General features: G+C 39.5%; 1 protein-coding gene across 1 annotated transcript in view; it reads left to right on the forward strand.

Annotated features, from left to right (window-relative positions):
* Window positions 1-24,028, forward strand: part of Ecr (ecdysone receptor) — a 129,115-nt gene that overhangs the window by 56,896 nt on the left and 48,191 nt on the right. Inside the window, exon 3 of the mRNA XM_086906221.1 lies at window positions 3,238-4,274. Coding sequence (XP_086762347.1) covers window positions 3,776-4,274 — 499 coding nt within the window. The 5' untranslated portion in view covers window positions 3,238-3,775. The remainder of the gene's footprint in view (window positions 1-3,237; window positions 4,275-24,028) is intronic.

Genomic DNA, 24,028 nt, shown 5'->3' on the forward strand with positions numbered 1-24,028 from the left:
GATCATTCTGAATTAAAAGATTAAGTGGTAGTCGATCCAAATTACACGTTGTGTTTCTGTCGAGCATTCTCTCATAAATTCTTTAAAAGAAAAGAAGAAATAAACAAACAAACAATTATACACGTATTTTTCGTTAATAATTGTTCGTTTTCGTTATCATTTCCTTGTCAATTGAAAAAAACGTATAATTTTTCCAGAATACGTTCAATTATTTTGATAGCTGATTACATTGTGAATAATCCACTCGAAGATGAATCAGGACTAGGATTTCGCTCGATTCGACAGCGTTAATGCGAGAAAAATGGGGAGGGGCTACCTGTTGATATATAATTTCGCGTGGCGTAACGTGGTGGCCGGTTGCCATCCTGCAGGCGCGCTCCGACTGCCGCGCCACGCCGCGCCGCGCCGTTCAATTTACGATTCGACGCGCACGTCCAACCCCGACATGAATTCAATATCCGTAATAATATCCGAACGTGTTTCGATACGAGCGGCTGTGGCGATGCCGTTTCTCGCCCGGCTTTCACGATGAAAACGGAAGAGGCTCGCCGAGAAAAAGGGCCTCTTTACAGCCGCAATTATTGGAAATTGAATACCAGCCTTGGTTTTCAGTTCGAGAAAGAAAGTTGACGGCCGAGGTTAGACGACTACTTTCGAAGAGCAAGAGACGGCTGCGCCGCCTGGTGGGAAGCGGGGGAAGCTTTCAGGCGGGGATTCCAGAAATTCGAGAAAGAAATGCTTTCGATCCAAGTTGAGAGAAGTAGGAAGAGTGAAATGGGATTGCTCGAACATTTAAATCTTTTTACCAGATTAAAGCGCGCGAATTACGTTTACATTTAATCTATCTTCGAATGTCGAGAAATAAGATTCTTCGAGAGGCGAGCTTTTGTTTCGTTTAACCTAATTTCGAGAGATAATTCCAAAGAGAAAAAAAAAAAAAAAAAAAAAAAATTAAAAAATACAATAATTTTTTCTTCGAAACGAGAATTTTGTTAGAAAAATTTCCAAAAACATTCTACGATATTTCTACGAGCGAAAGGAAAGTGCAAAGGCATATCGGGAAATCGAATAGATGGAGAGATAGAGAAAGGCGGAAGAGCGTCGCGAAAGGAAGGCAGGAATTGGCGGGCGGGACTATAGTGGGGTGGGTCAGGGTTAGTGTCGAAGGTTAGGCTGCCCTGTCCCCCCTCCCCTTCCCCTCCTCCTTACCCAGAATTCTCGTGAGTTGGGCGCCAAGAGGGAAGGGGCGTAGACGATCGATATTCCACTAGCACTGTACAACTACTACTCGCCTTTTTCATCCCCTCTTGACGCACTTTCGGAACTTTCTAGCCCCGTTCCCCCGATGTTATCCAGGGGAGAAGGAGGGAATCTGGTCATGGAGTTCGATCTAATTTGCATACTACGTGTGCAGCCTTCCCAGAGCTTGGAAATTAGAGATAACCGGATTTGAAAGGAACTCGTTTTTGGAAATAAGATAGAAGAAGCGTTTTTTTTTTTCTTTTTCTTTTTCTTTCGAACGATCACAGAGACATTTTCAAATTTTAATTTTCATTTCGTTGGAATTCTCTCGAATGGAATTTTTCGTTTCCTTTCTCTTTTCAAGTTTGGAAATTTCCTTTCTTTTTCCACGATCTCGTCGATCAATCTTTCGACCAGAATCCGTCGATCCAAATACATTATAGGATATTAGGATTTGGCCGATGCGCCGTGCTTAATAATCGATTAGTCGTACAACGCGCAGTGGAAACTCGGTTGTTCTGCCGATGACACACGGCCCGTCAGGACTGCTATTGTCAGAAGTCGGCCGTGCGTGTTCCAGATGACAACGGTTATTAATAAATCGTTGTTTTCGGATACCGAATCGGTATATACACTGAAACCACGATCTATTAATCCTTGACAATTATATAAAATCAATCTTCCGCCTTCATTCTTACGAAAAATTAATTCCTTATAAAATTAATTCGATTCGTCTGTTCTACAAAGATACATAAATTCCTCCAATAAGAACTAAATTCAATAGAGATGATTTGCAAACAATTTGCAAGATATGTAATAGAATGGAAAGAGAAATGTAAAATAGAATTAAAATACATTCTCGAGGGGGAAGGGAGAAACGGTAAACAATAGAGGAGGAGGGTGGTAAACGAAATTCCCGATCGTCGTTTCGGGGCCAGCGTGGAGGGCAGCGGCGCGTAGAAAGTCGCGCGGACCCAGTGCCTTCTCGCGTTGTCCCGCGATTGGTCACCATTTCAAGGCCTATGGGGCGCCATGGAGGGGACGGTTTGGACAACTACGTCGCACCATACGACTCGTATCGCGCGTTCCACGCCTGTTCGCCAACGTTTCTTCCCCGTCGCTCGGCCGGATTTCACGGGCTATCCGGGATTCCCGCCGCGTTTTAGTCTCGTTTCGAGGCTCGTTCGTCGAGGCAGATGGCGCGGCGATCCGAGCGAGCGGTCCGCACGACTCGTTGAGATTCGAAATATCGATCTTCGAAAGTTGTCGCTTCTACGACCAATTATTTTTTCCTCTCTCTCTTTCTCTCTTTCTTTCTCCGTCTCGTCGCTCTAGTTTCGGTGAAGTTGTACACAGAATGGAATATCGTATAATTTTTGTTAGAAAAAATTATTTTTGGAATGTTGTTACGGTGGTGGAGAAGAAGTGGTTGTGATTTGTGATCGTTGTGGAGATGTTGTTTTAAGACGGACGGTGTTATTTTAAATAGGCGTTGCCAAGGATGGATATTTAAAGAGAAAGGTAACTGCTTCTTTTTTCTTTTTCTCTTCGATTCAGATTTAGGAATTTTCCGTGTCTTTTTAACAATCGAATCGCGCCAACTTTGTTTTGCTCGTTGTTTTTACGAACGTAATCGAACGACAACTTTCACTCTCCATACTACTCGATAAAAAGAGAGGGGGAAAAAAAGGAGAAAAACGAGCATCTTATCAATTTAACGATTGCATTGTTTCGAGCGACCGGGACGCAACTTGTGCGTTGTCGTAACACTCTTCTTTCTCGATTACTCAATTTCCACGTGACTCCGTTGCCAACCGCTGTCCTTGTCCAACGCATCTCGCCTTTCTTCTTCTCCCGCTCGAAAACACTCGTAACAATCGTTTATCGTTAAGAAGATCGCTTAAAAGAAAAAAAAAACACACACACACACTTCTTATAATAGAATCGGTTAAAAGAAATTCCAACAATTAACCGTTAATCGTGCTTTCGTTCCAGATACCTCGAGACAGCGACTCGGTCGGTATGCACCCGGGACCGCGGTTCGAGGCGCACTTCAAGATGCGGTAGAGGAAGTCCCTCGACCCGAGCCCACCCGAATTCACCGAGTTCCGCCGATAGGAGTGCCGCGCTCCCGAGCGACACCTACCAAGCATAATCGCATGCATAATAACAACAACAACAACAGCAGCAACAACACCAATAATCGACGATCGATGAGAAGAGCCAGCGCCCTCTGAGAAAAGATTCTTCTTCTCGCTAGCCCAACCCCTCCTTCGAGAAACGTCATCGTCGCCTCATCTCCCCTCCCCTCCCCCCTGGGTGTTGAAGCAGCGTGCCGATTCGGGGGGAGTCGAGATCTGGAAGGGGGGCGAGGAAGAGGGAGCACCCGGTCGTCACGGTGGCCAGCTTAGCAGTGAGCAGCGGGAGCGTAGCGGTGCGTTACGATGAGGCGTCAGGGGTGGTCGGCACGGGGGGTGTCGTGTTGGCAGCCACTTCCAGGTTAGCCGCAGGCCAGGACCAGGCCACGTCCGGCATGGACACCAGCGACTCCAGCATGGACACGACTAACGGGGGGGGCTCGAGCGCCGGGGGGGTGGTGGGTGTCGGTGGGACGATCGCCTCTGTGGTGGCCGGGGCCGCGTCCTTGACGCTGGTCAAGGCCGAGACGCCCGAACACCTGGCCGGGACGTCGACGGCGGCGGCGGCGGTCCCCGGATCGGTGGCCGCCGCGACCGGCGCCCTTTTCCCCGGGATCGCGGCGGCGGCCGCCGCCGCCAAGGGCGGCGCGAGATCCGACGACTGGCTGGCGGCGAACAGCCCCGGCTCCCCGCCCGCCACGTTGCAGGCCCAGCACGTGGTCTACGCGAATCCCCAGCAACAGCTCGCGGCAACCGAGTCGCAGCAGCAGCCGCCCCTCGCCCACTCAAGCCCCCTCGCCCACCAGCAGCAACAGCCGAACAACAGCAACAACGGGTACGCCAGTCCTATGAGCACCAGCAGCTACGATCCTTACAGTCCCAACAGTAAGATAGGTAAGTGGAACGATCGTCGCGTGTCCTTTGTGCTTGTTGTGTACGAGAGAGAGAGAGAGAGAGAGAGAGACCGACCTTCGAAAGTGAGAAGAATGAAAAGAAATCGCGTACGCGCACGCGCGTGTAAATATCCTGGCGAGGAGGCGCGTGGGGGGGGGAGGTACGATGAGGAATTCACCGCGCGTCGTTCGCGTTTCTTCCTGCGAGAAAAAGAGAGTGAAACTTGGATGAGCGGCCGGACGTGACGTCACCGGCCACGTTCTTCTCTCACGCAGCCTTCCCCCTCGCTCCTCCTCGCGCCGCGACCGTTGTGTCTCTCGCGTCCACTTCCGTCAATTCAAGTGATTGCTCGCACTACTGCCATACTGCACCGTTCTCGCGTTGTGTCCGCGTTGTTGGCCGCTCGGGCCCGCTTCGTGCTCTTGACTGAAGGGGGAGGGGGAGGGACGTAGGGGTTTGTCGAGCAAATTTTTTTTCCTTTTTTTCAAATTTGTTTGCTTTCCATCAAGTTTAGAGAAAACGACGATCGATAGGATTCGATTCGTGGTAAAAGTCGTTTTATGAGAAATTATTTTTTAATTGTTTCGTGATCAATTTCGTGACGATACAATGTATAAGTTTAAGCGTTAAATGTTACGAATCGTAATTCGAGGATAATGGGCGAGGGTGTTTGATTAAAAAGATATTAAGGAAAGGGAACAAAGAGATTGATAGACGCGGGGAATTTGTCAGGAAGATTCGACTGAGCGAACGAAGAATCTCTCTCGATCAGATAAATAGGATGGGGCGCAAAGGGATGTTATTATTAACGTTGATGAAGATCATTTTCAATAATGATACTCCCGATAAACCGCGACAAAGATACAGTTCGAAACAGTTCTCTCTCTCTTTCGATTTAAATATTTTTCGAGACAAAGTCGAGTTGATTGAATCTCTAAAATTTTCTCTAAAATCGAGACCGATTTCTCGATGTAAAAATCACGATTAAATTTCACGTCCATATACACGATTACAATTTCCAGACATTTTGTTCCGAACGAGACGAAACGATGAGATAAATATAGTTTTTAACAGGAGGAAACCAGCTGATCCCCAGCGGGTAACGAGAGTGGCATTGTGTCTCGAAGCGAGATAAAAATAGAGACGAATGTTACATTTCCCTGCCCAGCGATATGCGCTAATTTGCCCCTTGTGCAGGGCGAAACTTTTTCTCCTTTGTTTCTCCTGGCTAGGGTTACGTGTGCCCCCTAGCCTCCTAGGTTTTATTAATCCAAATTATCGATTTATCGCCACCGTAATAAACTTTTCCTGGTCGGTCGCGAGAAACGCTTGAATTTTTTTTTTTTTTTTTTTTTTTTTTTTCGCGGCGAGATGCTCGCCTCGCCGAACTGATTCATCCTTTTGCTTTCGTTCTTCGTTAATTAGCCGCACGCCAGCTCATTTCATTGATAAATTATGCCTCTGATAATCGGCCGTTATCGGTGGAACTCGACTTTCCACTTAAAACTTCCGTTTTTTTGTTTTTTTTTGTTTTTTTTTTTCTCGTTTTGCTCCTTCTCTTTCTTTCTTTCTTTTCGAAATATCCCATTGAATCGTACTTTTTCACTACGATAAAGAGTGTAATTCCCATCCTTTTATAATCCTTCGCGAAAGGATTTATAAATTGTGAGATAAGAGATACGAGAGTGAATGAATTATAAAAAGGTTTCCTTAGATAAGGGATAGTCTAGGGACTTTTTTTCTCTCTCTCTCTCTTCCTATACATATTTTTTTTTCTATTCTATTTCCAGAATAAGAATCGTATTTTTATTAAAAAAGGGATTTATCAGGGTGTAATTTAAGATACGTGAAGATAGAGAGAAAGAAAGAAAGAAAAAAGTCCCTAGATTAATCGCGACAATATAAAAGTCTAACAAGGATCTTCCATCAAGATCCTTGAACGAATGAAATTCTCGCGTAAAAGGAAAAAAGAAAGAAAAAAAAAAATGCAAGAACCAGTTCAACACGAAGTCTCTTTTTTCGGGGAAAATAATTTTCTAGGGATATTTAATTCTACGCCGTGAAACGGGCCGTGAAGCGTGTGAACTTGACTCGAGAGAACAGAGCTTTAATGGTATTCCGTACTAATTTTCAACGCGCCGGTATCTATTAGCATTATCTATGACCAGTTCTATTTAAACGCGTCTATGTGGGCTGTGACATTGATTATGAAACACAGTGGCCATTATCGGAACTCTTCTGAGCCGTGTGTATTCGCCGCGATATGGGTATTTCGCGCTGGTATTGGTATTGGATCGAACCCGCATCGTTCGCCGTTTAAACAATGGACAGATAAGTATATAGCGCGCAAAACTTCTCCCAAACTATTTTTTTCGCAATACATATATACATATCCTTCGACGATGGATGACGACAAAAGACGATTGCGAAACGATTGGAACGATTTCCCTTCGAATCCACGGCCAAATGTAAGGCAACGGTACGCGATTCTTAAAAGAAGAAAAAGAAAAAAAAAAAAGAGACTCTCTTTCGCCACCTCTTTTATTATTTTTCCTCTTTTCCACGGTCTCGAAACGCGTCTGAGAACCCACGGTTGGATTTTCCAGCGCGGCTAATAGCGGGTAGCGCTGTGTGTGAATTACAGCAGGATGCAGATACGGCCTTGAGTGGCGATGCACGAACGTGGTGTGCGTGTTGCGGCACGGTGCACACGGTTCGCGTGAGCGACACGCACAGATCTCGATCTCCGCTGTGCTGTATACGTATATACATATATATATATATATGTAGAGATGGAAACGGGCGGCAGCACGTGTATGCCGCGCTGTGTGTATGACGGCCGTGCACACACACACGCGCGCGTACACACGCACGCACGAGGTGCAGGCGAGGTTAATACTACCAGATAGAGCAACGTGTATATACTGCGCGTTATTTAGAGCTTGCGCGTTCTTTGGAGATGTCGGGGATCGACGACTCGGGGAAATCGATGCTGCCTTTCGCTCTTTTCTTTTTCTTGTTTCAAGGGGGAGAGGGGAGAGTTCTGCTCGGTCGTTTCTCTTTCTTTTTCTTTTTTGGAGATCGTCGCGCCATGCGGGCAAAAGCGAAGTTACGAAACGATGATGTAAAAGACGGTCGAGAAAGTAAAGCGAGACGGGTGCCTCCGCGTTGAACTGAACGCGATTCACTTTCGTGACTTCTCCTCCTTCTGTCCCCATCCCCCTCCCTCCATCTGTTCTTGGAACCGACTTCGTCATTTCGCTTCTTCTGCGCAATAGTCATTCGTTTTAACGGCCACGCTGCCTCTAAGGCTTAATTAGTATTATGGGATATACGTATATACGTGTTTTAATCCGAGCGGATATTCCAGATTCTCTCGCTAATTGGCTCGAGGTATTTGGGTATCTATAATCTATAGCCAATTAATAAATGCCATTCTATGTGGTGTAAAGCGATAAAAGGATTACGATCCTTGATACCTTGAGTTTACTGTTAATTCAGGAATCGACGTTGACGATATCCCATCGCGACAGATATTTGTATCTACGTTGTTGATCGATCGAACGAACGGCTAGTCATAAATTACAATAATTCGGAGAGACGATCGTTGACCATGGCCAAGCCGTTTAATATAATAATTCTCTCTGTATAAAATAATCAGTTCTTCTTTCACTCCTATCGTTACATATATCCAATTAAAGAAAAAAAATATTTCCTTCATAAACGATCCGAAATTAACTGGGGAAGGATGATCGTTACCATTCGTTCCCGTATATTAAAATAATATCCAAACTCTCTTCTCCTCGAGACTTAGTTTTCGCCTCGAGGTCTCGCAAGCCTTCGATACCTGAGAGGCGTTGATCAACGGTGACGGTCGCGTGATATCGATTCATACGACACGACAGTTTAGCGCAACAGTTACGTAAATGCACTCGCGCCTGCTGCTCCGGTCCCTGTTCGCGTGTGCACGCGCTCGGCTCCGTGAGCGTGAAACAGCGCTGATGGGACGAGGTTAATGACAATATGTCGGACTGCCACGGTTCCTCCCACGCGCTCGGTTGTACTGGCCCATATAATTGTTATTCCGTCTCGCGCACCGTCGACACGCACACGTGCGCGCGCACACGTACACGCGCGGCCAGCCATTTAATTTTCCATCGGTGAACCGTGAGCCGTTTTTTGCGCGGAAAGGTCTGGTATCCGGTTATTTCGCGTTGTTTATCTCTCTTGTATGGCCGATCTTCTTTATGACGCCCCTTGCTTAGGTTAGATCGTTTCTCTCTCTTCTTTTTGCTCGGAACCTTTGATGGGTTCCTCAAGACCGTTTCGCGGGTCTTCTTCTCGACCGGGTGATGGGGTTTTAAGTTGGAAATAATTCGCAGGGTACGCGTGGCAACGCTGCCCGCGTTGTTTCACTCGAGTTGAACGTTCCTCCGCGTAGTAGGAAATCTTTCGCGGATCCTGTTCCTGTTTTTAACTTCGTCGCTTCGAAAAATCGAGACGGGAAGAATTTTATGTGAGCTTTGAGTTTTTTTTTTTTTATATTGGATCGCAGCTTTTAACGAAGTAAATGGTAGTGGATTCGTTTTCATGTACGCTGTTAGGTTACCGACCGAGAAAAAAGGAGAGTGCGACTTTTCTCTTTTTCCTCCAGCCCGGTTGGATAAAAATCGCAATCTTGAGAGCAGTTGCACAATGTCCTTCGCCGACACTTCCGGCGACCTTCCGTCGGTGTTTCCGGTTCGTATCCGCCTCCGGTTTAGAGAACCGGAAGTCACGCTGTTCGCGAAAGCCAGGGACCACGCAAATGGAAGTATACACAAGTATATAATATTCAACCTCCGCCTTTACGCTTCCATCTCTTATCTATTTACGTAGAAATCATATTTCCATCCATACCAACTTACTTGCCCGACAACGAGAATTGTCCAATTGCAAAATAATATAATCGTCATTATACTTAACGAAGAAGAATGACAAAATTTACCCTCTGAATTTATCTATCTTGATTTCTTTGATCCAAGAAAATTAATCGATCGTTGCTATCTAAATTAATGAACATTTCGTCCTTCAACGAGTCGAAAAACTTGAAGATTAATTTTAACAATTTATATATTGGAAAATTGCTTAACGAGTAATGACAAAATTTACCATTTTTCTTTGATCCAAGAAAATTAATCGATTAATCGTTACTATTTAAATTAATGAACATTTCGTCCTTCAACGAGTCGAAAAACTTGAAGATTAATTTTAACAATTTATATATTGAAAAATTGCTTAACGAGTAATGACAAAATTTACCATTTTTCTTTGATCCAAGAAAATTAATCGATTAATCGTTACTATTTAAATTAATGAACATTTCGTCCTTCAACGAGTCGAAAAACTTGAAGATTAATTTTAACAATTTATATATTGGAAAATTGCTTAACGAGTAATGACAAAATTTACCATTTTTCTTTGATCCAAGAAAATTAATCGATTAATCGTTACTATTTAAATTAATGAACATTTCGTTCTTCAACGAGTCGAAAAACTTGAAGATTAATTTTAACAATTTATATATTGGAAAATTGCTTAACGAGTAATGACAAAATTTACCATTTTTCTTTGATCCAAGAAAATTAATCGATTAATCGTTACTATTTAAATTAATGAACATTTCGTTCTTCAACGAGTCGAAAAACTTGAAGATTAATTTTAACAATTTATATATTGGAAAATTGCTTAACGAGTAATGACAAAATTTACCATTTTTCTTTGATCCAAGAAAATTAATCGATTAATCGTTACTATTTAAATTAATGAACATTTCGTTCTTCAACGAGTCGAAAAACTTGAAGATTAATTTTAACAATTTATATATTGGAAAATTGCTTAACGAGTAATGACAAAATTTACCATTTTTCTTTGATCCAAGAAAATTAATCGATTAATCGTTACTATTTAAATTAATGAACATTTCGTTCTTCAACGAGTCGAAAAACTTGAAGATTAATTTTAACAATTTATATATTGAAAAATTGCTTAACGAGTAATGACAAAATTTACCATTTTTCTTTGATCCAAGAAAATTAATCGATTAATCGTTACTATTTAAATTAATGAACATTTCGTTCTTCAACGAGTCGAAAAGGATTGATTTTAAAAATTTATACGCCGAGGAACACGAAATCTTCGTTTCGGATAAATCGATAGATTGAATCGGTTAAACGGAGCGTAATTTGAATCGGTTGATGGATGGCACGTAGGAGAGAGCCACCACGTATCGTTGACATATCCGCACACCGGCGCGCAGACATCTCGTCGATACGTGGCCGAGCAGAGAGCATCGGGACGTTCTATATTTACCAGCGGTTCACTTATCAGCCGTTTATCAGCGAGACAGCCGGAGGAGGCGACTCTTCTCTCTACGCTACGGCAAACACAGCGCCCTCCGCTTTCTCTCCTCGCCTCCTCCTCCTCCTCCACCTTTCCATCCGTGTATTTTTATTCTTCTTGCGGCTCTCTTACGTAACCTCGAATCTGTATGTATTACACGCCACGATGTGCACCTCTTTTCTCCTTTCGTTTCGCTCTTTTTTCTTTCTTTTCTATCTAAAAAGAAGAAGAAGATTTCCGTTTTAAGAGGAAAAGATATATCGAGAAGATTTGAAATAGAAATTTCGCGAGGAGGAATCGTATTTTCGGGTTTGAATTAATCTGAATTATTCTTAGGAAATTCTAGAAAGGAAGATTTTAATGGATGGATAACATTGCTGCTGTTATTTGCTCTTCTTTTTTTTACAGTAGAATAGGCAAACTAATTAGAAATTGTTTCAAGAGGAATTTCAATTTCTAGAAAATGTAATTTTTCCAAAATAATCCTCTGTCTTATTCTCATCTTAAAATAATATTTGTCTACTTTTCATAAACTTCTAACGTTTTCTTTTTTTTTCTTTTTTTTTTTAAACCCGTTTAATTATATTAATGATACAAATAATGGTCGAATTTATCAAAGAAGAGAAAAGTGAGAATCGTACATATATATATAGTCTTGTTATCTCTAGTGGTTGAGAAAAATACGGGGGATTTGCAAAAAAAGCGAAGTTATCGTTGAAAAAAAGCAAAAAGACGTGTATGTGGCGTTGATGTAGGTCGTCGGTGCGTAATCAGTCAGTCGCTTCGCTTATCAGAAACGCTATCGGCATATCATCTGTTCGGGCCATGCCTGACCCACATCAGCCTGTGTCCAATCGAGCTCTGTTTCGAATTTTCACGATGATTCACCGTTTAATGCGCGCGATTTTTTTTATTTATCTTGCTCGATTGATAAATAAACCGGCCGGTTAAAAATTAAATGGAAAATTTCACGAGATAATCGCGACAACGATGATTTTTATCTCGATCGTAAGTTTAAAAAAAAAAAAAGAAAATCAAAAATTGTACTCTCAATAAATTAAAATTTATCATAAGCACGAATCGAAATAATTTGTTATCCGAAATTTGAAATTAGATTAAAATTCAGTTTTCTTTAAAAAAAAAAAAAAAAAATAGAATTTTTATTTCCTCGTTATTTTTACAAAGTTATAAATTATTTGTTTCCACCATTAGATTTTCTTCGAATTTTTCAATCGAGAGAATTAAAAGAATTTTGAGAAATTTCTCAAGATTTTGAAGCATAATAATAAATTTCTCAAATTGGCGTAATTATCGATCGATTTCTAGAAAATTAAACGATCTCACGTATATTTCGGTGTATTTTCGCCACATCGATTTATTTCTTTACACAATTTCGCGAAAACAAAGTCCTCTGTTTCCGGAAATGCGATAATAGCTGATTGCAAACTCGTATCGTCCAAGAAACAATTCATCTGAATTTTAATCGTATCGAAATTAACATGCGGATAAATTTCCAATGGCCTACGTGTCTTAAAAAAAAAAAAAAACCAGATTGATTTTACTTCAGTTTTCTTCCTACTATTATTTCTGATTATTTATTGATACGTTCAAATTTATTGTATCCGATTCACGAACAATAGTGGAAACAGGTGTTCGTTGGACAGTGGAAGTCGATGACCAACTCGAGGTTTGCGAATTTAGGTCGCATGATATCGGGCTGGTTCGAGGTGCGGGCGCCAGGACGTACTTTACTTTACCTTATCGTGATCCGTGTTATCACGGTCAGATAAGGGTACCTCGTGCTCGCAACTCTGTGCCCAGGTAACCGATTACAAACCGTCCGTATGTAGTTTGCAATTTTCATCAGGCTGTAATTTCGATCTCGTCCACGTATACGATGTTTCTTCGAGTTAACAAGTTTTTTCCTCCATTTTTTTTTCTTTTTCTTTTTTTTTTTTTTTTTAATATCAATCGAGTGAAAAGAAGAGAAGAGAATGTATAGGAATGAGAAACTGGAAGAAAAGAAAATTGAGCGAAGGAAAGATGGATTTTATTTATGATGGGAATAAATATTTGATTGGAGAGAATTTTTCTGTTATTTAATTGGCGACGGCTTCTGGGATTATTATATTTTTTGTTTCTTTTTTTTTTTTTTTTACGCCACTTTCGATGCAAATAATTCTCTTTTCGTTTCTTTAATAATAGGTACGTGTAAGGATTATTTTTTTAAACTTAAAAAAATAGTAAGAAGCGCGTTATTTTCTTAAAGATCGTAATTGTATTGAACAGGCATGACGTATTTTTTAGTACGTATTTCGTTTATCGTATCCAGTTATTTACGAACGATTTTGATCGAAGAGAAAAATTATTGATAAAGTTTTATAAAATCGCGCTTCAACAAAGTTGACCGTGTGACGCCATCTACCAGACCAGGCAGAATCACTCGTATTCCCAATTTGATCGATAGATGGCGCCACAGTTTCATTTGGCGGTCGTTGAAAAATCGACTGGTGGCTTATATTCTGCAAAAAGTGCGAAAAAGTCTTGAACAATTAACGACAGCCTGTTGCGAGTGTTCATTAATCATCTGTCAACAATATTCTACAACGAAACGAGGTAGGATATTCGTGTAATTAATTTGCATACAGTATTTAGCGAAGATCATTAACCTCGATATATCCATGCCTCTGATATGAAATTTTCTAACCTATGCAAATTAACGTGCGCTATATTACACATAGTTACAAAAGCACTATTATTTTAACAAGTTGATATAACAAATAATGAACAAAGAAACGATTGAAAAAATAATTTTAGTTTATTATCGTATTATAAATTACTTTGATTAATTATTATTATTTTTTTTTTGTTTTTTTAATTATTCTTTATAATTATTTCACAATTATAAATTTAGATTTGAAACGTTTTAAAAACGTTAATCGAACGATGGCGTATTATATTTTTTTTGTAAAATTTACTTTCATTTATTAAACTAGCGCTTTCTAAACGGAATTCAATTCGATTTCAATTTCTAACGTTAAAAAGATGGAACGTTAGACGGTTAAAACCGGGAAGAGGCGTCCTCGGTTTACGAGGACACGAGAACGCTAGGAAGGAATGACGTTTACTTGGCGCACTCGTTCGACCAGTTTTTACTGTCCGTGTTAGTCCCCTTTCGCGGATTCAGCGGCAATTTATAAGTGTATAGTTGCCAAGCTATAGAAAATCGATTTTTAAACAAGTAAAATTGTATGTATCTAATCTCTATATATCTAAAGATAAGTGAAAACGTTTTTTTTTTTTATTACTTTTCTTGGAAAATCTTAATGGTGCATAGTAAAAAATTTGAAATATATGTATGCTCAGTTATAATTTTTTGACTTTATTTTATATTTAATTTATTATTTAATTTTGTATTAGGCAATTGATTAGGTTAAAAATGACATGTATGATTATATATGCATTTAATATAATTGTTGTATACATATAGTTATATAAATTATAGTATAATTTTACATATAATACATATAATACATATAATAATTTGTCTAAAATAGATTATTAAATTGACATTTAATTCAGATTAAATATAGTAAGCAATATTAGTCATTGTAACGAAACATAATGAACATAATATATAACATTCACAATTAAATAATTAATATTTATTATTCTGTTATTTTATTGTGAATTGTAATATCAAATATACTTAAATTATGATCAATATTAGATATACTACAAACATATATAAACTTTTAAACAATATAATATTAATGTTAGATAGATAGTTTTTTATGCCATTGCTGTTAATGTTGACGTTGTCTAATATTCTTATCGTTATAATGCTTATTTCAATATCTAACATGACACTGTTATTTAATATTCCAATATTTTGATAACGTAGTCTGCTATTATGAAGATAATAGCTTTAAGTGATACATAGTACTGTGTAAACAGTAAATAGTAATCTAATATAGTGTACGGTTGAAATATATGCACATTGGTACACTTATTCTACCAAATATTCACTGAATATATTGAGAAGATAAAAAACTGAGAATAAAATGATATTATATTAAAAATATATTAGGAAATTTGATAAATTTTAAAATTGATATAAAATTACAAGAAATTGCTAATATAAAAATGAAATATAAAATTTGATTGATAAAATGTTTCATTGAGAAATATATATAACTAGTAAACAATAATTTTTACATTTCTATTTTAATTAGAATAATAGAACAATTTTTTTTTGTATTATAAGTTAAAATTTAATTAAATATAGAATAAGATTATTAAGATACATATTAAATAATTAAAGCTGTACTATATTAAATATAAATATATATTATTCATTTGATTAAAATAAAATTTTTAAGTAATAAATTTTAAATAGTAAAATAGTTAAATAGTAAATTTTAAATAGTATCTAATCATTTTTTTAATTAATAATTTAACTTTAACATTTTAATTAATTTTACCAATAGTTAGTTTCACAATTAGAAAATGGACTAAAATTAGGATTTCTGAAAAAAAGTATTTCAAGCAAGTCGAGAAAACAAACATACATCATAACTCAAAGGAATGTAACAAAAATATAAAGTTAACAGAAACAATTTTACTTTTCCGTGATGGAAATCGAAGAAAGGAAATGAAAGAACCGATCAACGCATTGTCTGAGAATCTATAAAAGGCGTACTTTTCCTCTCGACTGACATAAAACTTGGAAAGTATGTTAATGCCAACCTTTAGTCGACAAAAAATATTTTCCATCGAGTAATCATGATTTTCCACTATTTCTATAATGGAAATGGAAGAATTTATAATCAATTTCGATCGAATAAACGGCGATTTTTCGAATTTTTTTTCTTTTTTTTCTTTTCTAAAACGAAAAAATATTTATATCAAAAGAAAAATAACCAGATTTCGGAAAGAATGTATTAGATTTATGATTGTCAATATTTAACGTCTCATTATTTAAAAATGTATAGAAGAGAAAAACATTTTAAAATACGAATATTCCGTTCTAACAAATTCCGTCATAAATTAACACGTAAATAAATACTCACATTTATTAAACAAAGAATAACGAAACGAGGAAGTGTGGCTAAAGAATGCACCGATGACAAATAAATCAGTATGCTAATGAAGGAATTCCATTCTTCTGCAATCACTGTGATTAACAAACCTTATGAACATGCATATTGCATAATATTATATGTGTAAAAATATAATCAGCTGATAATAAATATATTGAATCGGCAACAAGTTTTCCTTTTATATTTTGGCATCGTATTTGGTGTAACCATTTGTTGCGTGGTTAAAAAAAAAAAAAAAGAAAAGAAACGAATATGAGCCCATTGCGTTCTATTATAACTCGTAGAAAATGAAATGATTATTGGTAGTGGCCTTAGCTGGGCACCTAGTGAAATAGTCGGTCGGATGGAGAAACGCTTGCTACAAACCCGCAGTTTCGACAATGAGCCAAGTTATGAAATCGCTGTACAGTATCGTTACGAAAGTGGTAGGAAAGAAGGAAATTCGAAAAGCGGGTTACGAAATCGATTTACAGTCGCTTGGCTGGCTTGAATACACTGTTGTCGAGACCGAGCACTCCCATCATGATCGACGATGCGGGAACTGCTCGACGATCACCGTGGTCCTTGAGCACTTCCGTCTCCTTTTTTTCCTCTAGCTACGTGATCGCTACTCGTCATCTGACATTCACCATCGCGAATTCGCTTCTCTGCGAAATCCACGGTCACAACAGAACACGCCTCCTCGAACACGCCTGCGCTGGTGTCGATGCGCCGTTGTTCGCGGACGACACTATACACGATGCTTTGTTCGTGCTCTCTTGGCTCGCTTCGACCGTTGGACTCGTTCTAAAAAATTCGAACGAACAAAAATCTTAACTACGCGATACACTGGATACACTCCAGCACGAAACTTCAAAAGTTGAAAGTTAGAACGAGAGTTTAGCGTTTTTTGAACGATGGTAGTAATTCTCGGAGACGGTTGAAGCTAACTTGAATGGCACTCACCACGTAGAAGACACCACATCAGTTATGAAAGGAAAATGGTTTAAAGTAGTCTCGAGACCCATTCTCGCGAAACAGTTTTCTGTCGCGTACAAATAGCTGTGTGTAACGGCAAATAGTGGCTCTTAACCGCGGTACAGGAGCATCTTATTGTGTTTTTCTTTGCCTTACACCAAGAACATCATCCCTGAGAGTTTACAATTACGTATTCGTGCAGAAAAACGAAGAATTAACGCGTAACATTGTTACATTGTTTCTCTGCTTGACTGTCTACTTTTATCTCTCTCTCTCTCTCTCTCTCTCTCTCTCTCTCTCTCTCTCTCTCTCTCTCTCTCTCTCTCTCTCTCCCTCCATCAGAGAAGATCAGAAATTATCATTCTCTCGATTTGAATGCAATGGAGAGAAAATTACTAGAAGAATCTAAATTTTTCATTTTTTCCACTAGATATAGTAACGTTACGCGGGGCGTATATCCGTTACGTATATTTTTTTTTTTTTCTGATGGATGGAAGTGTACGTGACGTTGACCTTGAAAAAGTGATCTAATTCCAAGAGATGATTGTTATACCACGAGTTGCGCGCAATTTTATATCCATTTGTATCGTAAAGGAGGGAGCGAGGAAAAAAATTCGACTCCTTTACTGTATTCTATTTCGACCAGAAACCGTCAGAAATTATTTCTCTCTTTGTTCCTCCGTCTCGGTGAGTTGAAGAGAGTAGATATCCTTGAAGTGGAGCATTGTCCTCGGCGTTGTTCTCTTCACTCGAACACCGACACTTCCTGACATTGACCGTTGGCCAACAGGATTCGTCCAAAGATTCGCGGACACAATTCTGACGTTTATATAATATACCCGATGACTCATTACGCGACGATACAACACGAGCTTCCATTACCATGGAACGGATTATTCAACACCGGTCTAATAATCATTCTATCGAACAATAGAGAGAATTAGAGGAAAAGGATCCGATCATCCTTCCAATCGATTCGAGGAAAAATTTTTTTTCAAAAAAAAATTCATATCTGACAGACATTTTCTATCTATCTATCTACCTATTCTAGTTTCACAAGAAGAAGAAGAAGAAGAAAAAAGGGGAAAAAATAGAAATAGACATTTTAGCTTAGAGGCAGAAATCCGAGGAGCGTGTTATCTTACGAGAGAGAGAAAGAGAGGGGAGGGGGGGCTCGTTTTATATCATCGCAGAAACACGTTTTCAGGTGTGATTACCCTTAGAATCCGCCGACTTCAGACGATTCGATCTCGTTTTTCTCGGTTGCAAGCGGAACGATCGTGCAAAGAGAGAGAGAGAGAGAGAGAGAAACGGCGGATTTTCACACGAGCACGTAGGAATGCGCTCTCCGCTCTGCCAAGAAAATAGTCGGAGCCGATTCTCTCTTCGCTGCGGGTATCACGGGGCTAACGACAGTTATCGTGCGAATCTTTGGAATCCGCTGAATTCAGCCTGGCCGTTTTCTCACGCGCCCGCGCGCACAATGGCGCAAAATGGCGCGCGCAATGTTTATTTCTGTACGCGCGACTTTGTACACGGGGAAGAAGGTCTCTCTCTCTTATTTTTTTCCATACGTGATTTTCTTCACTCACGATCCTTCGTATATTTACCAACCTGTGGGATAAAAATACTAGACGGAAAAAAAAAAAAAAAAGTGGATTTTAAAGCGGCTTTTAAAGTAGCGACTTTTTCGAGGAATAATTGATTTCTCGACCTTTCGTCGAATCATTCGGTCAAATAGTCTGTTTAACGGTCGAGGCCAATACGTACAATAATCGTGGAAGGAAATTTCCATTGCAGGCAAAAACCTGTGGCAAGTGAAACGAGTTTTTCACCGAGAATTTAATTTAGATATGGGAACACGATAAAAAAAAAAAAAAAAAACAGAAGAAGTGGAAAGATCGGAAGCGTGTATCGGGTTCGTTAATTTCCATGGAGCGCAATCGTTGCCTATCGTACACCTCGCCAAACGAGGAATGTAGGTGAGCCTGCTGCAGCGCATTACGCAAACCGTGTAACGCAGCCGCGAGTGTGGGAAAGTGAGGAAGCTGGCCTCGAACTCAGACCTCAACCTTCTCTTCTATCTGCAACCTCGTTCCTCCTTTTCCGCCGGTCTAACTGGCTTGGTCGGGCCTCTCCTCTCCTCTCCTCTCCTCTCGAGTTGCCAAGCAGAACGGTCTATCCTCTTATAGTTATATACGGCGCATGCACATCGTGTGCAGTTGCTCCGCACCACACTGTTTCCTTTTTCAACACCGTAGCTTCGAGCTTCGTCCTCGTCGTTTTTCCTCTGTTAATTTGCAAAAACGACGGGAGACAAGAGAAAGGAAATTATCATTCGCGTCGAGTGTGAAAGAATTTTTGACACGTTTCGATTGGCAGAGACATCTGGCGGGAGGTCGTTTATTTAATAATAATTTCTAGAATCGGCTTGATCGAATCGAGATTATCTTGTTGTATCGTTTTCCTCTCGTAACGTAATAACCTCGTGCAAATATTAATTTGTAATCTGGAATAAGTATATACTTTGCATCCGGATACACTGTTTAACCATATGTAGGTATATATGTTGTCCGAGAAACGAGTTGTTCTTTTTTTCCAATCAAGGAGAAGCTCGTTTCATTTTTTTCATTCCATTCTCTCTACGAAATGTTATTTAAAAGAAAATTTAAGTTTAATCGGTTATTATATTTTTGTGTTAAGTTTTTCAATTTTAAAGTAAAAAAAAAAAAAAAATAGAATACTAGTTAATTCTTTCCGCAGGCATAGTTTTTGCACGGAGCCATTATGCGGCTGTAAAAATTGTATTTCATTTCGTTTTTCGTTCGAAGTCGTTCGCCGTGAAAACGAAAGGTAAAAAGTCTTTTGTTTCGACGAAAAGCAATAAATTGCCGCGCTTTCAACTGGAAAAAAAAGCGGCGCGCTCGCGTCTAGTGTGTCACGTGGATAGCTTGTATTCTGGGCATCGCGTGGAAATGCTTTCCCCGAGGATACGAGGATGCCGAGTGTACGTCGGGTCAGGGTCGTGAATCTCGATTTAATTGCGTACAGTGTCCACAATTATTGGGTTACGTTCCATAAAATTTCATTCGTCAAATTCTTCGATCAATGATGAAATCGATCTGACTAATCGCAGGCCGATTAAATGTCATTTTCAAATTCAAAATGATTCGATCCTTTTTCTCGAAATTCAAAAGAAGTTAAGAATAGAGATGAATTTAGGGATTCAAAATTCGAAGGAATGTAATTCAAAATTGTATTTTAAGAAGGAGAGGGAAAAATAAAGATTAAATATATATATGGAAAATGATCGTAAATATCGAAACATGAAAGTAAGAATGATCGAGTTATTTAATCAAATTTATCGATAAACGACGTAGTAAGATTCGCAAGGTTCTTGACCTACCAGCTTCTTGAAGTCGCCATGGATCTGGGTTCTCCGTGTGTCTGGGCGTCGCGCCACTTTCCCGGGTTAACTGGGTCATAACCAGATATCGACATATTTCCGCGCCTTTCAGCTTCCCGCCACGCCTGCGGTTATCCAGCCGCCCGCCCGGTCCGCTTCTCCCTCGAGCATTCGATTCGAAGGCATCCGACTTCGAGTTGAGAACCGCGGACTTTATCGACGAGCAGCCCTGTTTCTCGACTCGACTTGGCTCGCTCTAACGCGAAACTTCCAGTCAGGAATTTCCTTCCATTGCCTTCTGACGCTCTCGTAATCGAATTGAACAACAACTTATGAAAATCGTTAACTTGTGCTAATGAAATACCCTTGCGAACAATAATAAAGCATTGTTGTGAATAATTTATAAAAGTCGTAAATACAAATTGTTTTTATCGAAGGTAAAAGGTTAATCCATAGAATCGTAGGTTATTCGGCCTCCTCGTGGCATTTCGTTACCTTACTTTCGTCACAGGTGCACCCCAGAGGTGACGTAGTTTCCATGTCGTTTCTTTTCTTTTTTTTTTTTTTCGTTCGACGCGCGCATTAATTCACACGGTGTAAAATGTACAACCTTTAGAAAGAAGACGACGCGTGTCTGGGGATTACCGACACACGTCACGAGTGGCCTTTACACGTGACCGGTTGAGACACAGTGTATTGGACTCGATTGATATCAGCCCTTGCACCGCCATTATTCCCTCGTGGACAAGTTTCTCGTTAACCCAACCTTTCCCAAAACCTATCCTATGTTGTTCCATAATTATAAACCATTCAACCAGGAACAACACGAACTTCGAATTCTTTAATTAGAAATTCCTGGGAGATCTCTGAATTATCAACAAATGAATTATTTTGCGAATAATAATTAGTTGCGCTCGAACATCTTGGAAAGTTGAAGCCGGATTAAACGGCCACGATGAAACGACGGTGTACGTGAGATGTCGGACGGTTGTAAAGAGGTTATAAAGTTTCAGGGTCCGAGAAGTTTGGCGGAGGCGTCGTTAGAGGCGCTGCAAAAGCGGCGACAGACGCGATGTCCTTTCGCTGTCGTCACGGTCGGTATTAACGTGTTGCTTTCGTCACCGTTGCCCCATTTCCCTATTTCCCTCGCGCTGGAAACTGCGAACTGTTGTAAAGTATGCAACCTTGACCTAATCTGCGCGCGATCTCCACGCGTCACGGCTGGCCTTTACGCGTGACGTGTTGGGTCAGTGATGCTTCTAATGCTTCCCAGCTTCTTCTCCCCTTTCTCTTATCCCCTGTCTTCGCTTTTGCGCTTTTGCATGTATGTATGTATGTTCCAGCCATTAATTCATTTCCAACTCCCGTTCGAAGCGAATTCGATTCGATTTAATGGAATTGAATCGAAAGAAAATTTCATTTCACATGTTAATATACAACGAATTGTTCGGGCTCGTATAATAAAAATATAAATAGAACTTTACCTCACGATTTATTCTTGAACTTTCCAATAAGCGTGTTTATCGAGACAGGATTCTTCGATTCATTTCCTTTGAAACGTTAGATCCAAGACTGACTATGACCCATCTGATCACTGTGTGACCGCCATTCTTTCGTTCGTTGCGCAGTTCGTTCCTCCCTTTGTTTCCTCCGTTCGTAAATTAACCCTGATCTTTGGCGCGCGAGGAAATGCAAGGATTACGAATATCTTCTTGCATCTGATCAAACGTTTATCGTAATTTTGCAAAAATGAAACGAAGCGAGCCCAAATTCGAGTGGAAATCTTCGTGTAATAATAATCTTGGCGATTGCAAACCGAAATAAAACGAGGCTCATAAGGAAACGATTAACGAGAAACCTTCGAAATTGCCATCGAGCGGTTTCGTTAGAAGAGAAATCGTGGTTTATAGATGAGAAGCAGAGAGAGAGAGAGGGAGAGGGAGAGAGAGAGAGAAAGGATCTTCTTCTCCAGGAAACAAGAATTATTGGCAACGGCTGTTATTTAAACAATTCTTAATTGATTGTTATGGCGATTGATATGGCGATTTCGTTGGAAAGCGATGAGAATCGCGTTGTTGTTGTTTTTTGCGCCAAGCACCGTCCGATTGTGACGATGATTTTTTATTTATCGGACGTGATATAATAATCTGGAGAGAGGAGTTGGCTGAAAATATCCCGCGGTTAAAGTTGTTATTAAGCGCGGTAAAAATGGGATGGAAAAATGGCCAATACAGTGTGACGTCGAACTGCGTGCGTTCCACGAGCCTTGAATATTTTCGCGTCGATTATCACGACAATGCGATGTCCTTGCGCATTCGCTAAAAATCCATGAAAAATAATTCACTCGGCCGAGCTCTTTGGCAAATGTTTTTAGATGTTTTTTAGTATCAACTAAAGAGGGGAGGGAGCTCTAATTGAAAGATCTCTTCTTTGCGATGAAAATAAGTTGGTTATTTTTGCGAGCTATATATATATACATGTATATCGAAAGATTTTTCTTATTTTTCTCAAGTTAAGAAGATACTAAAAAAAGTATTGGGAGAATCTTTAATCCTTTCAGCAATTCAGTATGATCAAAATTGATATCTCGTGTCAGAATAAATTTTTCTATTTTTTTCTATAGAGTTAGATTGTAAATTTATTCTTTATTTATTATTATTATTATTATTATTATTATTATTATTATTATTATTGTAAATATTAACATGGTGGTAGCGAGAAGGGTTAAGGAATATTTCACGAAAGAAGATTAATTCTATCGAGATAACGAGTAAGAGGCACGTATTTTTGGAGGCCTACGTAACTAGAAAATTGCACGAGCCGAAGCGTTGCTGCATGCAGCAGGATGGGATAAATTCGTCATCCCATGCACTTGTGGCATCGTCATCTTGCACGCCCACATTTGACCTTCGAGGCGACGGTGCACAATTCATTCTACGCCCATTGTCCTCCACGATTTTTCTAATTAACGCCGCCTAATGAACTTGGTTTCGTACAATTAGCAAAGTCCAAACACGTGCTCCGCGTGTAATTCTGATCCGAAAAAGGGCATTATGATCGTGGGTGATAATCTGGACAATTTAAATACAAATTACAACGGCGAACTGTAATTATTAATGTGTATATATATATATATATCTTGTAGGATTGTTTCATTAGGAGAATATTTCAGAGGATATTCTTTCGTACAATTGCCATTAAGTTGCAAATAATACTCGACAAGATTGTATCACTTAGAATTTTAAAGTCTTTGCTATTTTTTTTCCAAATTCAAGATCGTCTGAAACGAAGAAAAAATAATATTTTTCTCTCGAAAAGACGCAAGATCGTTCGTGCGCCATCTCATTGGCACTTTAGTCTAACGGGTGTCTAAAAGAGAAAGACTATCTCGATCCAAAATACTCGTATAACATTATATACTCCATTCAATTATTGAATCCGTTTTATTTTTCTGGACACCCGATAAATGCACCTTAGAAGATCGTTCGTCCACGATCCCATTAACATTTTATTGACCTTATATATGCGAAATACTCGTACAACATTGCATTACATAGTCCACTCGGTCATTGAATCCGTTTTATTTTTCTGGACATCCGGTAGAAACAGCTTAGAATACGCATTGTTCGTGCGCGATCCCATTGACATTCCGTTGACCCTATATATCCGAAATACTCCTACAATCCATTACGTTACATTACTCCATTCGGTTATTGAATTCGTTTTATTTTTCTAGACACCCGGTAGAAACAGCTTAGAAGATGTATCGTCCATGCGCGATCCCATTGACATTTCATTGACCCTATATATCTGAAATATTCGTACATACAACCCATTACATTACATACTCCATTCGATTATTTTTCTGGACACCCGGTATAAGCAGCTCAGAACACGCATCGTTCGTG

Source organism: Apis florea, unplaced genomic scaffold (genome assembly GCF_048593485.1).
Source record: "Apis florea isolate Af1SG1 unplaced genomic scaffold, ASM4859348v1 contig_2492_pilon, whole genome shotgun sequence".
NCBI classification, from domain to species: domain Eukaryota; kingdom Metazoa; phylum Arthropoda; class Insecta; order Hymenoptera; family Apidae; genus Apis; species Apis florea.